The sequence below is a fragment of the Panulirus ornatus genome, chromosome 8 (genome assembly GCF_036320965.1).
Source record: "Panulirus ornatus isolate Po-2019 chromosome 8, ASM3632096v1, whole genome shotgun sequence".
Taxonomy (NCBI): Eukaryota; Metazoa; Arthropoda; class Malacostraca; order Decapoda; family Palinuridae; genus Panulirus; species Panulirus ornatus.
In genome coordinates this window covers 10,934,502-10,950,034 of record NC_092231.1, presented here as the reverse complement: position 1 = coordinate 10,950,034, position 15,533 = coordinate 10,934,502, and the positions used below count along the sequence as shown (strand labels likewise).

Below are 15,533 nucleotides of genomic sequence, written 5' to 3'. Positions count from 1 at the left end.
CCAGGGATAATATATATATATATATATATATATATATATATATATATATATATATATATGTTGGAAAGGATCACAATTTTGCGCGTAATCAAGATATTCCTATGAGTCCACGGGGAAAATGAAACACGAAAAGTTCCCAAGTGCACTTTCGTGTAATAATCACATCATCAGGGGAGACACAAGAGAGAAATATAACAGTCAGTTGATATACATCCCATTTGGTAAACATGTGGCGTCCTAGCTTCGTCTCTTCGATGTATATCAACTGACTGTTATATATCTCTCTTGTGTCTCCCCTGATGATGTGATTACTACACGGAAGTGCACTTGGGAACTTTTCGTGTTTCATTTTCCCCGTGGACTCATAGGAATATATATATATATATATATATATATATATATATATATATATATATATATATATATATATATATATTGATTAGAAATTTCCTAAACAAACTTAAACTTCTCTTAAAAACAAGCCATAAGATAGTTTGATGCTGCAGTATAATTACTCCTCAAGGCATATAAGCGAATATCATGCTCCAAGTCTACAACCGACATCATCTGGGCCATCGAAGCTAAAAGTTTACATGGATTTCTTCTTTATTATCTGATTGCGTTTCTACCTTCTCCACACGATGCTCTGTGTCCCTCATCTTTTGTTGCTATTTGCATTCCTTTACATCAGTTACTCCTTTGCTTCCGTCACGGAATTTTCTCCTTCCCAACCCAAAGACAAACTCGTTATAGGAGCCCAGACTTTTATAGCTTCATATTTCATGCAAAGTACATAGACAAAGGCCGAATATAGCTTCCAAGGCCACACTGTGGAAATTTACTCTTCACGAATATATATATATATATTTATATATATATATATATATATATATATATATATATATATATATATATATATATATATATATATATATTCCTATGAGTCCACGGGGAAAATGAAACATGATAAGTTCCCAAGTGCTCTTGGGAACTTATCGTGTTTCATGTTCCCCGTGGACTCATAGGAATATCTTGATCACGCGCAAAATTGTGATCCTTTCCTATATATATATATATATATATATATATATATATATATATATATATATATATATATATATATATATATATATACTTTCAAAAATGTCTTTCTTTATGAGGTATAGTCACAACTGTTGGAAGGTATGAGTCTTATATAAAAATAGACACATTTGAAGGACTCGAGACTTGGGTAACATTTTGTGTACTCGTACGTACAATTTCAAAATAGATACCGGAACTCCGCCGTTCGGGAGCGTTCTCGTAGATAAAACCAGTCATGATGATGTAGACCAATAGTTCTTTCTCTATTTGACTTTAAGTTTGCTTAATATTTATCCTGATTCAGGACTGTCTAAAGTCGGGACACTGTTGAATAAAGCAACGAGAATAAAGAACCCTAACTGTTATATACACACAGCTGGTATAGTCATTATATATATATATATATATATATATATATATATATATATATATATATGTATATATATACATACATAATAGACACTGTCGCGTTAGTGAGGTAGCATCAGGAACAGACGAAGAATGTCCGCATCCGCTCACATCCATTCTTTAGTTGTCATGTGTAATGCACCGAAACCACAGCTCCCAGTTCATATCCAGGACCCACAGACTTTTCCATTGTTTACCCCGGACGATTCACGTGCCCTTGTTCAGTCCAGTGACTGCACGTCGACCCCAGTATACCACATCATTCCAATTCACTCTGTCCCGTAAACGCATGTTTAGGCCCCGATCTCTCAAAATCTTTTTCACCCCATCCTTCCATATCCAAGGATGTTTACCCAATGGCATGGCGTCTTAGCTTCGTCTCTTTAATGTGTATCAACTGACTGTTATATTTCTCTCTTGTGTCTTCCCTGATGATGTGATTATTACACGAAAGTGCACTTGGGAACTTATCGTGTTTCATTTTTCCCCGTCAACTCTTAGGAATATATATATATATATATATATATATATATATATATATATATATATATATATATATATATATATATATATATATATATATATATTGCAAGAGGTCACAATGGTGCGCGTGATTTAGTATTTACAAGAAACCACAGGAAAAAGAAACAAGTTCCCATGTGCACTTTCATGTAATGATCACAAAGTCAGGGGAGATACAAGAATGGGATAATAGGTAGAACAGTCAGTTGATATACAAGGAAGAAACGTAGCAAAGACGCCATTGGTAAACAAGCGTTCCCAGATGGTATTGTTCGTGTTGGTGTGTTTGGGTCTAGCAACATGTCCGTCATAAAATTTTTATGATGTGGGCAAGAAAGGGAACTGTTTCCAAATTTTGCCTACAATAAAGCTATCCAATTTGTATAAGCCTTCACTAATATCGATGTTACAATTCTTTGTTTATTTGATAACAGAGGGTTCAATTATATTTCTCGTGGGAAAGGGTTTGTAGTTAATAACTAATGTGTCATTACTCCAGTCAGTATGATGGTTATCATCTTTAACATGATTAAACAAAGCATTTGATTCTTGTCCTGTTTTTATATTATATTTATGCTGCTTAAGATTAGCATCAGTAATCTTCACATAGAATTCTTTGAAACAAAATTAGTAAGGGATATCTTACCCATTGCGGCAGTTTGGTTTAGGTGTGTAGATTTTCTTTGTGTTTGGCCGACACACGAAAATTTACAAACATTTCTCCCTTTATTTAACAATTCAGTACCTTCTATCAACGTTAGTGTAGAAGTGGAAAATAATTGTATTTTACCATTTTTAGATTGCATGACCCATAGGGACAGAAACATGTTTAAGTATAGCATATACAGAAAATCCTCTAATGTTTTGTTCATATATTCATTATTACTCAGTTCAACATAACAGTTAAATCATTATCATTCCAGTCGATGTTCCCCAGGGCATAACGTATATGCAGTCCGGAATTTATTGATGAGTTTGAGAGAAAATATATTCTATTGGATCCAAGTTAAAGGATCCTAGATCTTTCATTGATAAATCCCTTAAGTTGGCAAAGAAATCATTTTATAGAGTTGAACCCAAACCTCCCCTTGATACCAAGAATCTTTCAGTTTCCCTTTTAGTGATGATTTTACATTACTTCCCAGGTTGTTTTAATCCTTTAATGTTAATGTAGGCTTCAGCAATGACAATATTATAAAGAATCTCTGAATAAAAAGCTCACCAGAAAATTCTGCGGGCTGTTTACACAATACCTTGTAAAAATTGGAATATCTTATATGATGGGCAGACTGGTAAGGATCTTTATATTAGACTTGAGCAACATAACTATAGTGTAAGAACAGGACAAGAATCAAGTGCTTTGTTTAATTATCTTGAAAATTATGACCATTGTACTGACTGGAGTAATGCCAATTCAATTATGAACTGTAGCTCATTTACCACGAGAAATATCATTGAATCTTCTGTTACTAAAGACACAAAAAATTGTAACATTCATATTAGTGACGGTCGTTACAAATTGGATATCTTTATTGTAGGCAAAATTTGTAAACAGTTCCCTTTCTTGTCCACATAATAAAAATGTTATGACAGGCATGATGCCAGACCCGAACACACCAACCCGAACGCCACCATCCGGTAACGCTTGTTTACCAGTAGCGTCTTTGCAATATATATATATATATATATATATATATATATATATATATATATATATATATTTTTTTTTTTTTTTTTTTTTTTTTTTTTTATACTTTGTCGCTGTCTCCCGCGTTTGCGAGGTAGCGCAAGGAAACAGACGAAAGAAATGGCCCAAACCCCCCCCCCCCCATACACATGTACATACACACATCCACACACGCAAATATACATACCTACACAGCTTTCCATGGTTTACCCCAGACGCTTCACATGCCTTGATTCAATCCACTGACAGCACGTCAACCCCTGTATACCACATCGCTCCAATTCACTCTATTCCTTGCCCTCCTTTCACCCTCCTGCATGTTCAGGCCCCGATCACACAAAATCTTTTTCACTCCATCTTTCCACCTCCAATTTGGTCTCCCTCTTCTCCTCGTTCCCTCCACCTCCGACACATATATCCTCTTGGTCAATCTTTCCTCACTCATTCTCTCCATGTGCCCAAACCATTTCAAAACACCCTCTTCTGCTCTCTCAACCACGCTCTTTTTATTTCCACACATCTCTCTTACCCTTACGTTACTTACTCGATCAAACCACCTCACACCACACATTGTCCTCAAACATCTCATTTCCAGCACATCCATCCTCCTGCGCACAACTCTATCCATAGCCCACGCCTCGCAACCATACAGCATTGTTGGAACCACTATTCCTTCAAACATACCCATTTTTGCTTTCCGAGATAATGTTCTCGACTTCCACACATTTTTCAAGGCTCCCAAAATTTTCGCCCCCTCCCCCACCCTATGATCCACTTCCGCTTCCATGGTTCCATCCGCTGACAGATCCACTCCCAGATATCTAAAACATTTCACTTCCTCCAGTTTTTCTCCATTCAAACTCACCTCCCAATTGACTTGACCCTCAACCCTACTGTACCTAATAACCTTGCTCTTATTCACATTTACTCTTAACTTTCTTCTTCCACACACTTTACCAAACTCAGTCACCAGCTTCTGCAGTTTCTCACATGAATCAGCCACCAGCGCTGTATCATCAGCGAACAACAACTGACTCACTTCCCAAGCTCTCTCATCCCCAACAGACTTCATACTTGCCCCTCTTTCCAGGACTCTTGCATTTACCTCCCTAACAACCCCATCCATAAACAAATTAAACAACCATGGAGACATCACACACCCCTGCCGCAAACCTACATTCACTGAGAACCAATCACTTTCCTCTCTTCCTACACGTACACATGCCTTACATCCTCGATAAAAACTTTTCACTGCTTCTAACAACTTGCCTCCCACACCATATATTCTTAATACCTTCCACAGAGCATCTCTATCAACTCTATCATATGCCTTCTCCAGATCCATAAATGCTACATACAAATCCATTTGCTTTTCTAAGTATTTCTCACATACATTCTTCAAAGCAAACACCTGATCCACACATCCTCTACCACTTCTGAAACCGCACTGCTCTTCCCCAATCTGATGCTCTGTACATGCCTTCACCCTCTCAATCAATACCCTCCCATATAATTTACCAGGAATACTCAACAAACTTATACCTCTGTAATTTGAGCACTCACTCTTATCCCCTTTGCCTTTGTACAATGGCACTATGCACGCATTCCGCCAATCCTCAGGCACCTCACCATGAGTCATACATACATTAAATAACCTTACCAACCAATCAACAATACAGTCACCCCCCTTTTTAATAAATTCCACTGCAATACCATCCAATCCTGCTGCCTTGCCGGCTTTCATCTTCCGCAAAGCTTTTACTACCTCTTCTCTGTTTACCAAATCATTTTCCCTAACCCTCTCACTTTGCACACCACCTCGACCAAAACACCCTATATCTGCCACTCTGTCATCAGACACATTCAACAAACCTTCAAAATACTCATTCCATCTCCTTCTCACATCACCATCACTTGTTATCACCTCCCCATTTACGCCCTTCACTGAAGTTCCCATTTGCTCCCTTGTCTTACGCACTTTATTTACCTCCTTCCAGAACATCTTTTTATTCTCCCTAAAATTTAATGATACTCTCTCACCCCAACTCTCATTTGCCCTTTTTTTCACCTCTTGCACCTTTCTCTTGACCTCCTGTCTCTTTCTTTTATACTTCTCCCACTCAATTGCATTTTTTCCCTGCAAAAATCGTCCAAATGCCTCTCTCTTCTCTTTCACTAATACTCTTACTTTTTCATCCCACCACTCACTACCCTTTCTAAACAGGGGAAGAGTGGTTTGGAAATGTCTGGGGAGTGAAGTCAGGGGTTAGTGAGAGGACAAGAGCAAGGGAAGGAGTAGCAATACTCCTGAAACAGGAGTTGTGGGAGTATGTGATAGAATGTAAGAAAGTAAATTCTCGATTAATATGGGTAAAATTGAAAGTTGATGGAGAGAGGTGGGTGATTATTGGTGCATATGCACCTGGGCATGAGAAGAAAGATCATGAGAGGCAAGTGTTTTGGGAGCAGCTGAATGAGTGTGTTAGCGGTTTTGATGCACGAGACCGGGTTATAGTGATGGGTGATTTGAATGCAAAGGTGAGTAATGTGGCAGTTGAGGGAATAATTGGTATGCATGGGGTGTTCAGTGTTGTAAATGGAAATGGTGAAGAGCTTGTAGATTTATGTGCTGAAAAAGGATTGATGATTGGGAATACCTGGTTTAAAAAGCGAGATATACATAAGTATACTTATGTAAGTAGGAAAGATGGCCAGAGAGCGTTATTGGATTACGTGTTAATTGACAGGCGTGCGAAAGAGAGACTTTTGGATGTTAATGTGCTGAGAGGTGCAACTGGAGGGATGTCTGATCATTATCTTGTGGAGGCTAAGGTGAAGATTAGTATGGGTTTTCAGAAAAGAGGAGTGAATGTTGGGGTGAAGAAGGTGGTGAGAGTAAGTGAGCTTTGGAAGGAGACCTGTGTGGGGAAGTACCAGGAGAGACTGTGTACAGAATGGAAAAAGGTGAGAACAATGGAAGTAAGGGGAGTGGGGGAGGAATGGGATGTATTTAGGGAATCAGTGATGGATTGCGCAAAAGATGCTTGTGGCATGAGAAGAGTGGGAGGTGGGCTGTTTAGAAAGGGTATATATATATATATATATATATATATATATATATATATATATATATATCCCTGGGGATAGGGGAGAAAGAATACTTCCCACGTATTCCCTGCGTGTCGTAGAAGGCGACTAAAAGGGAAGGGAGCGGGGGGCTGGAAATCCTCCCCTCTCGTTTTTTTTTTTTAATTTTTCCAAAAGAAGGAACAGAGAAGAGGGCCAGGTGAGGATATTCCCTCAAAGGCCCAGTCCTCTGTTCTTAACGCTACCTCGCTATCGCGGGAAATGGCGAATAGTATAAAAAAAAAAAAAAATATATATATATATATATATATATATATATATATATATATATATATATATATATATATATATATATACGGAAAATAACCTACAAGTACAAAATTTCGTCGGATAAGAAAGTTCAAAAAACACGCGATGACGCGTAGCCTATTCGTCTCAATATTGCCACACCCACAATGACCGCACACCTACGTGGCCACTCGCGTTCTCTTTTCTGCCTGTCTCCCTGTTGTTCTTTAGGGTCTCATACTATGTGGGCGTAATCATTATCAAAACGTTAAATCGTTCTTTTAACATTGGATTAGATAACAAAATGAATGTGGACTTTTATTTATAAGAAGATACAAACTTGAAATTTTCAGGGATGTACGAACTTTTTAACGACTAACAATTTACTATACGAGTGTTTGCAGTCTTCTTTTACGAGCACTGAAGAGGCCCCTCCCAAAACACCGTAAAACGCATGACAAGCAATGGAAACCACTTTAGTCACTGTGACCACGGGTTCCACGCACAACCTCGCCACAAATGACATTATTAGAGTTGGACATTATTTCAAATCAAGACCCACTCACTTTTCACTAATCATTAGGCGTCACTGAAGTATAACATGGGGGATTTAAGGTTACTACATAAAAAAAAAACACCGAGACAGTGCAGTATGCAAGGCAATGGGGGCATTTGCTGCAGGTCTTGAAGTCTTAAGAGCATCTGTTCCTCTGGGACGATACACTGTCTCTCATGATCAAGCAATGCAACACCTGTGGCAATCATTTGTCTCTGAAGCCGGGCGCGTTCCCTCCACACATTAATTTGTGACAATTGACTCGGGACACGAGCCCTAGTTTTTAGGCGGCTGACCCCACTTCCCTCATTCTTCTAAGAGGCTTTTAGACTTAAAAGCTCCGCTTTGGGGTCTTCGATCTCCATCCAGGTAACGGCAAAGTAATGTCCGGTGCAAGAGTCCGTCTATAGATAATCGCATATAGGAGATCCGAACATGCCAAACGCCGCTGCGCATGAACTGATTTCATTCATGTCTGTACGTACAGTGTGGGGTTTATAGGCTTTGCTGTTACTCTGTCGTCGCTATAACAGCACAGAGGAAAGTGAAGGTTTTATACGATATGATGCAAAGCGATTTTCCTCGAGGGATGAGGTGGATGTAAGATATTCAAAGAGAGTTCCAACAGAAAAGTAGCATGTAATTCGGGTACGATTTTTCTTGTTAATATTCCTTTTGCTAGTGGAAGAGAAAGTTTTTCAGCAAAGTTCTGTTTATAAATGTCTTTGGGTTGCATTCTTCTTTTCTGTTATCCCAGGGAGATTATTAACACAGACGTGTTCCGAAATTCAAGGTTTATAAAGGTATATTAATCTTCGACTACATCGGAACCCCGATACAATACTCTAAGGAAAGATTTTTTTGAGAAAATAGGTGTTTCAAGGGTCGATTTAGATTAACAATTGCTCATGTTGGTAAGGGACACATCTCTATTATTTCTAATACGAAATAGAATGTAACTGTAGTTCACTTCGGCTCATGTTGAAGCCAGTCTCCAGGTGCTACCATGATAATATCATGTTGATATAGCATTTTAGGTAACTATGCACTGAGTGAATATGTATGGCCTGTTACAAGAGAAAACTGAATTTGAAAAATAACTCTTTCATTAAGTGCTTCAAGTAACTAAAGTATGAGTCGTTACAGTTTTTGCGACATAGGAAATCAGCCAAAGTCAGGATGTTTGAAAGTACAGCTAATAGTGTTTAATTTCATATAGGTACCAGTAAGGGCCATCTAGTGAACACCTCCATTAAGGTGTGTTTCGGTCACCAATATGGATCTTCAGTCGGGATTGGTTACAAACTTCGGTTCAGACTAGGATTTCTAATGCAGGTATAAAACTCCATTAGAGTTAATACTATTTTTTTTTCCAACAGATTTTTCCACCATCTTCGACCCTAAACTCGCTCGTTCGGAACGCTCCCAGTGTACATTCCCCCCAGCTCAGTGGCTTCCCCAGGAATTTTATATCGATCAAAACTTTCACCAGCTCACTCGTCCACCACGGTGTAGGCAACATATTTTTTTTTTTTTATCTTGTACACCAGTTTTGTAAATTTATAGATATCAGTATGAGGAATTATTTATTTTTATTTTAGTTTTACCACCACAGCTGGAATCATATCATCACACATCTTAGAGAGATAACAATCGTGATGATCAGTACGTCAGCTGCTTTACCAACCTTAAATACGACATGAATGAGCTGTTTCTTGTCATACTTGAAAGCCTACGTCGTACACCTCTCGCAATTGCATCCTGTGGACGTGTGTGTCGTCCAGGGCATATATGAGAATTGCTTGGAGATTGCACATTTGCGTATAGCGATGGGTTAGCTGCAAAGCTGAAAAAGAAGAAATTCCACCACATGATCTGAAATCTCCCCCTCACCTTCCATTTCATCATTGTGGTACGCTTGTGTAGTAGTGTATCTTCAGCATCACCATGGGAAATAATGCTCTCCAGCATATTTTCAGGATTCCTTATCTTTAAACTCTCACCAATTTTTCAGTTGACCTGCTTGGAATTTTTTTTATACGTATTTTTGTCTCCCTTCGCCCAGTATTTGGAAATTTCTAGAGCCACCCAGTCACCCTGAGAACTTGCTGCCGGCTGAAAACGGAGCGGAAACCCCGCCTCCTTCCCCCCTCCCTCATCCACCTGTGACGTCATGGCGAAGGATCTGTTCTTTGTCGAGGTAGAGTTATTCTTCTATAAAAGTTACCGCTGTATGTTACGTTTTCTATGTATTGATCCTTCAGAGAAAACGTAGAAAAATTGTAGAAAAGGATAAATATTTACACAGCTTCATTATTTTGTTGGAATATACAGCTTTATAGCTAAAACTTACCCTTATGATACTATCTGATTTAAATATACATTGATTGATTTGTGTCTTGTTCCAATGAATTTCATCAATATCGCTTGATGAACGAATCGCATGGTACTTAGCATTCCCATTATCAGTAAACTAATACATACCACATATCTAGAAAATCTCTTTTTTATACCAGGAGCTCAAATAGTATTTTCGGTTTCTTAAGGTATTACAGGTGTTAATGTGCTGTAAAATGTAGTTGCAGTTGCCATGACAGCATACCGTACCGCCGGTGCTGCCACCTAGGAGGAAAATCCGAGATCTTGACATTTCACCGGAAGTCGGCCGAATCAGTACGTGGCGGAGTGCGCTTTGCGTTGGTCTCGCTCTCCACATATTTTCATCGCTTTCTTGTGTTTCCGACCCGTAGAGGTCACTGGGACAAAATTTACCTCATAACTCAAGATAATAGTATGTCCATGTCGGGCGAATTCGGAAACCCGTTGAGAAAATTCAAGCTCGTCTTCCTTGGCGAGCAAAGTGGTGAGTATGCTATAGTGTTGACTATGTAATCATGTCATGTGCTTCACACATATGTATCCTCATGAGACAGACTCGCACATAGCCCACTGGCTATGTACAGGCGGTCGTATTAGTAGTATATTTCAAAGAAGGGTAGGTAAATGAACGCAGTTAGCCTGGGGTTGGGGCGTGGGGACGTAGCATTGATTTTCGTGAATCAGCTGGTTGGGTCTGGGGTGGGGTAGGGAGGGGGTGGCTACTGGCGACACATCGTCTGCCTACCTGACATGGGCGGCGCCCACGCCCACTTTGCCCTCCTATGGCCCCAGTTTGATTTTTAAGGAAATGCCTGCTTGCTGTCTCCCGTAATATGCTTGTTAAGATAGTGGACAGAACCCCAACGTAGGCGATGCCTACGCCCACCCAACTTCATCATAGGGCTCTGTACCATTTCCCATTCGTAATGCATCGTTTCTCTGTTTTAGATTGTATAGTAGTAAAGAAGGCAAAGGTTTTTCAATGTACCGAGGGTGTGCCATTTGAATATGTGCCGGAAATTAGTAGGTTTTTCATTTAGGTTGTAAGTAGACCCCCCCAAAAAAGGAAGATTTTTGTTCTATAAATCAGAAAAATAGTGTAGCCAGGATGCTCTAACAAAGAGATTTGATGACAATGTGCAGGCTTCAGTTTTACCTTCTTCCACGCCTCGGAAGAAGATTAACCATAGTAAGAAAGCCATGGCAGAATTTCCAGTGGGTGACTGTTTCCATATTTTTTTTTAAGGATATTTTAATGATTATGTCCTACAGAAGTTAGGAAATATTTTCATGAATTTAAAATCTTATTGTTCATTTGCGAGCTAAGTTATATATATGAGTGCTTTTAAAAACTAGATCTATAGATTCCACATAGGAAATTTTGTAACTCGTGGGGCATAAACTGAAAATACCCACTATTGTCATATAGTGCCCTTCATTCTCATATTTGTCTAAATACATAAGTTCAAAACCAAATTCTTGATATGTTTCTTTTATTCAGTTAATAAAAAACTTACTTTTACAGTTTATGCCACTCAAAGATAAGTATTTTTATAAGTCCAATATTCCCTAATATCCATTTGCGAGCTAAGTAGTGCTTATCAAAGTGCTTGTAAAAATATAGATCTATCAATTTTGTGTAAACATCTCATAATTACTGTGAGACGTAAACTGTAAAATTATCTCCATTTAAGTTTGAAGTATGAAAAACAGGCTACTATAGTTTTCACAGCAGCCTGTAGACCATTGCTAATACTTGAAAGTTCAGTGATTTTCAACAAGATCTGTTTTGGTTAAGTTATACAGTAATATGGTAAATTTCCCTTCTTGGTAATGGGGACACTCGAGTTTGTCCATGAATCATATGGTGAATGGTAGACCATTTTTCACTGTTGTCACTTCTTCGTATGAAATAATGCCCCAGATATGCCTTTCGTGCTAATGGAATAATATCCTCTTCCGTTCAGAAAGTCATTTTTGATCTGGATGCAAAGTGGTACATAGTCTACAGGCCACCTTTCTTCTACTGGATGCTTTGTATTCCACAGGCTGCCCCAATATTCCAGTTGCCATCAAGTTAGGGGGTAACCTAACCTAACCTCCATAGCACATCATACATTGTGCACAGGGACACTGCTTAAGTAGGTATAGTTCCAGGCAAAAGCTGAGCAGTGGTGTTTGGGCTGCTACGGAAACAGTAAGGTGGCGTAGAATAGGCCAGGTAGGACTTTAGCTTCTAAGGCATCCTGTAGACCACATGGTGGCTAGGATGTGAAGGTAGCTGAGATAAATGGTAGCACTTCATCCTCTAAGGCATTCTGTGGACCACATTGTGGCCAGGAGATGAAGGTGGCCCAGAGACCAGGTGGCATTTTGGCTCCAGCGAATTAGCTGGTTGGGAAAAATGTACTTCACTTCTGCAACATCTTCGGAATTTTAGAATCTTTTATGGATTGGTAGTATCTGTTGTGCAAAATTAAGACCGGGGACTATTTTTTTTTTTTTTCAACCAGTGGTGTTGAATCAATGGTGGCAAGAGGATGAGTGAAAATGTAAGGTTGTTATGAGATGAAACTGAGAATCAGCAAAGCCCATAAAAATCCCTACCCAATCCGCAGAAGAGCAAAGCTTTATCTTCTCTTTGGTGTTATTTGAGTAAATTGTATGTTTAACAGTACATCAGAATTAGCTTGGGATGCTAAAAGATTGTGTTTGCAACATTATTATTAGTAGAATACATTGTTATAGATCATACAATATATTGGAATATACATGTCTTGCATTTTACTACTTAGGGGCCAGGGGCAGTGATTGCAGTTAGTTGCACGTCTGCATGAATACCAATCTTTGGAAATTATATAAATTCTGTTGTTTTACAGTTCACCTGATTCTTAGTGTTTATTATATATTGACAAATGCATACAGAATTATTTTACCGTAGAATGCCAATTTAGAATTATATGAATTATGTTACGTTGCAGTTGACATGAATCTGTCGTCTTTTTAAGCATATTCATACATTTTCATGTGAATGTCGTTTTATAATTCCAAGTTCACCCAATCATAATATGTGTTGAATTGTAATCAGTGTAAGTGTATAGTTTTCCATCCTGATAGATAAGTAATTCCTGTTTGATTGGAGGTGGTTACACAGATACTCATTCATGCTGTATTTGATAGTTTCAGTTCACAAGTGTATGCACATTCCTGTGGCTTGCTTGCAAAAATAACCCTAATGGTGCAAAAAGGTAGATGGTACCTCTAGGGAAAGTGAAGTAGGGTCTTCATAGGTTGATTTATTTTTCAGTAAATCATTTTTATTGATGTATTATATTCAGTCATACATTTTTCATCATTGTCAATGCCTTGCTCACTTTTGAATTGTTTATTGTCAAAGCATAGGAAAAATGAGTACAAATTATTTTGTGCAGTTTTCATATATGTAACTGTGAACATTGTTGAATGATGTAAGGTTCATCAATATAATGTATGTATATTGATTGATAATTGGACAGCCATATACTCCGCTTATGCCAGAACGGATTGATGACATCATTTCTGCCACCAGATACAAATGAATTTCAAAATTTGCAAAGGCATTCACTGTAATTCAAAGGGCACACATGGATTAATTGATGAGTAGTAGCTTGCATCACTGAATGCAATTGCATATATGTACTGCACTGGGAGGAAGATTTACACTTGCTGGGCACCATCTCTTGAACATTCTGTACTTTTAAAGAATCTTTTGAATTTATTTATGCAGTCTGCATTAACTATGTCTTCTGTCATTCTGCTCCATCAACCTACATTCTTATAATATAAAAGTATTTCTCTGCATCCTTTTAACAGATTTCTTAATTTCATGTTATGTCCTCTGGTTGCTTTATCAATACATATCTCAAAGAACTGTTCTCTGTCCATGTCATCTATCTGTTTGAAAACAAAGTTCTGATAATGTCAAACCTAACTCCTCTATCCTCCAAGATGATTAGACTTAAAGGCGTGAGTCTTTTCCTGAAACCTATTTCTCTTAATTCTGGTACCATCTTAACTGCTGCCCTCTTTGTATTTTACAGTATTATACTTGAAGGGAGCTAGGGATTTTAGGATTATGGAAAATGATGAATAGAAAATTAATTGATCATGTAGAAACCTAACTAACATTGCTCAGAAGCATAAGTATACATTATATTCAATATTGGATTACAAATAAATCAGTGTCGTTTTCATCTGCTTTTATGCAAAAGTTTTTTGTAGTTGTCATTGTCATTCTTTTTCATTTTGCTCTTTTTTGTTTCTTGAAAGAAGAAAAGTACCATCCCAGGGAACCTGATCAGTGTGGAATAGAGTTCTGCTCACTGTAACAAATCCATGGATGTAATATTCATTCTTATAGATACGTTATGTTTGCTGCTTCCACAGCAAGTAGTTACCTTACTTTTATTGTTTAACTGAGAACATAACTGATCTGGTACACCATGGAGGAAGTTTTTATTTCTCGTCATACTATGGGTTCTGTTTGCTGGTAGTAGGATGAACATGTGGACCTCTACCAATGATAGTGTCTTCCCAAATTTTTCTAAGAACACTTAGATTTTAAGTAGATTTTGATTGGTACTGACTGCTTTGTCTGTCCTTTTTCATTATATTTTTTTTTTAGTAAAAAACTGGACCTTGTGGTATTTTCATATCCTCAGTATATTTTTATATACTTCTCACATCTGCATTCTATTTGTGCAGTTTTAGAGCTTTAGTCTGTTCCAGCATTTTTCTTTTTACAGAATTAAGAAAATGATAAGGACTTACGTACGTTATGTAACCTAAGATGTTTTAGGCTTGTATGGTTAACAGTTGTAATAGAAGTGGGAGAAAGCAGGTGCTTTAAATATTGTCACCTGTTATCTTATTTCCCTCACTTTAAAGTTCGCATTACTCCTCTTGCTATTGTCTTCACAGATTTGCCAAATTTTGTTGTGTTTTCTAATGATGTCATCCATTATTATCCTTTGATCACTGATGCATCTCTTTCATACAATTATTCCAGTTTCTGTAGGTGTGAATGAAAAGTATAACCTCATTAGGGCCTTGTTGAAAATATGTAGTTTCAGTGAATATAGTGATTGCTTGGAGTGTTGTACTTTATTTAGTATTGGGAGCAAACAATGAAACTTGCTAACCGGAGTGCTGTCATGTCACCCAGCCTTTGTTGCTGAAGGATAATCTGTGGTTGGTCAGAATTGTTTCTAATTGACCATCATTTCTGGGTCTGACATCAGTGATGTACTTTTAGTGAAATTAGGAAAAATCAAGTCAGAGTTTTCAGAGTGGCAGTATAGATAATACTAATTGTGTAAATTCACCATGTAGTAGTCTCCAGAGTAGATTTTCTTAAGCTTTTCACCCTACTCCAGGTAGTCCATATGTTAAGAGCTCTTGGACAAATTTCTTACATTGTTCACAGCCATTACAAAGGTCTTGGTGTTTTGCTATGCTCGGTCCATTTTCCTCTACCACCTGTTT

The 15,533-nt window shown here is 37.9% G+C and overlaps 1 protein-coding gene across 3 annotated transcripts in view; it reads left to right on the top strand.

Moving 5' to 3' along the window:
* The first annotated feature begins 10,270 nt into the window (after nt 1-10,270).
* Rab6 (RAS oncogene family member Rab6) overlaps nt 10,271-15,533 on the top strand; it is a 120,253-nt gene continuing 114,990 nt past the window's right edge. Inside the window, exon 1 of one of the 3 annotated variants that reach the window (XM_071664130.1) lies at nt 10,271-10,494. In XM_071664130.1, the coding sequence (XP_071520231.1) occupies nt 10,425-10,494 (70 nt within the window). In that variant the 5' untranslated portion in view covers nt 10,271-10,424. The remainder of the gene's footprint in view (nt 10,495-15,533) is intronic. The other 2 variants (XM_071664129.1, XM_071664128.1) reach the window with 2 other exon arrangements.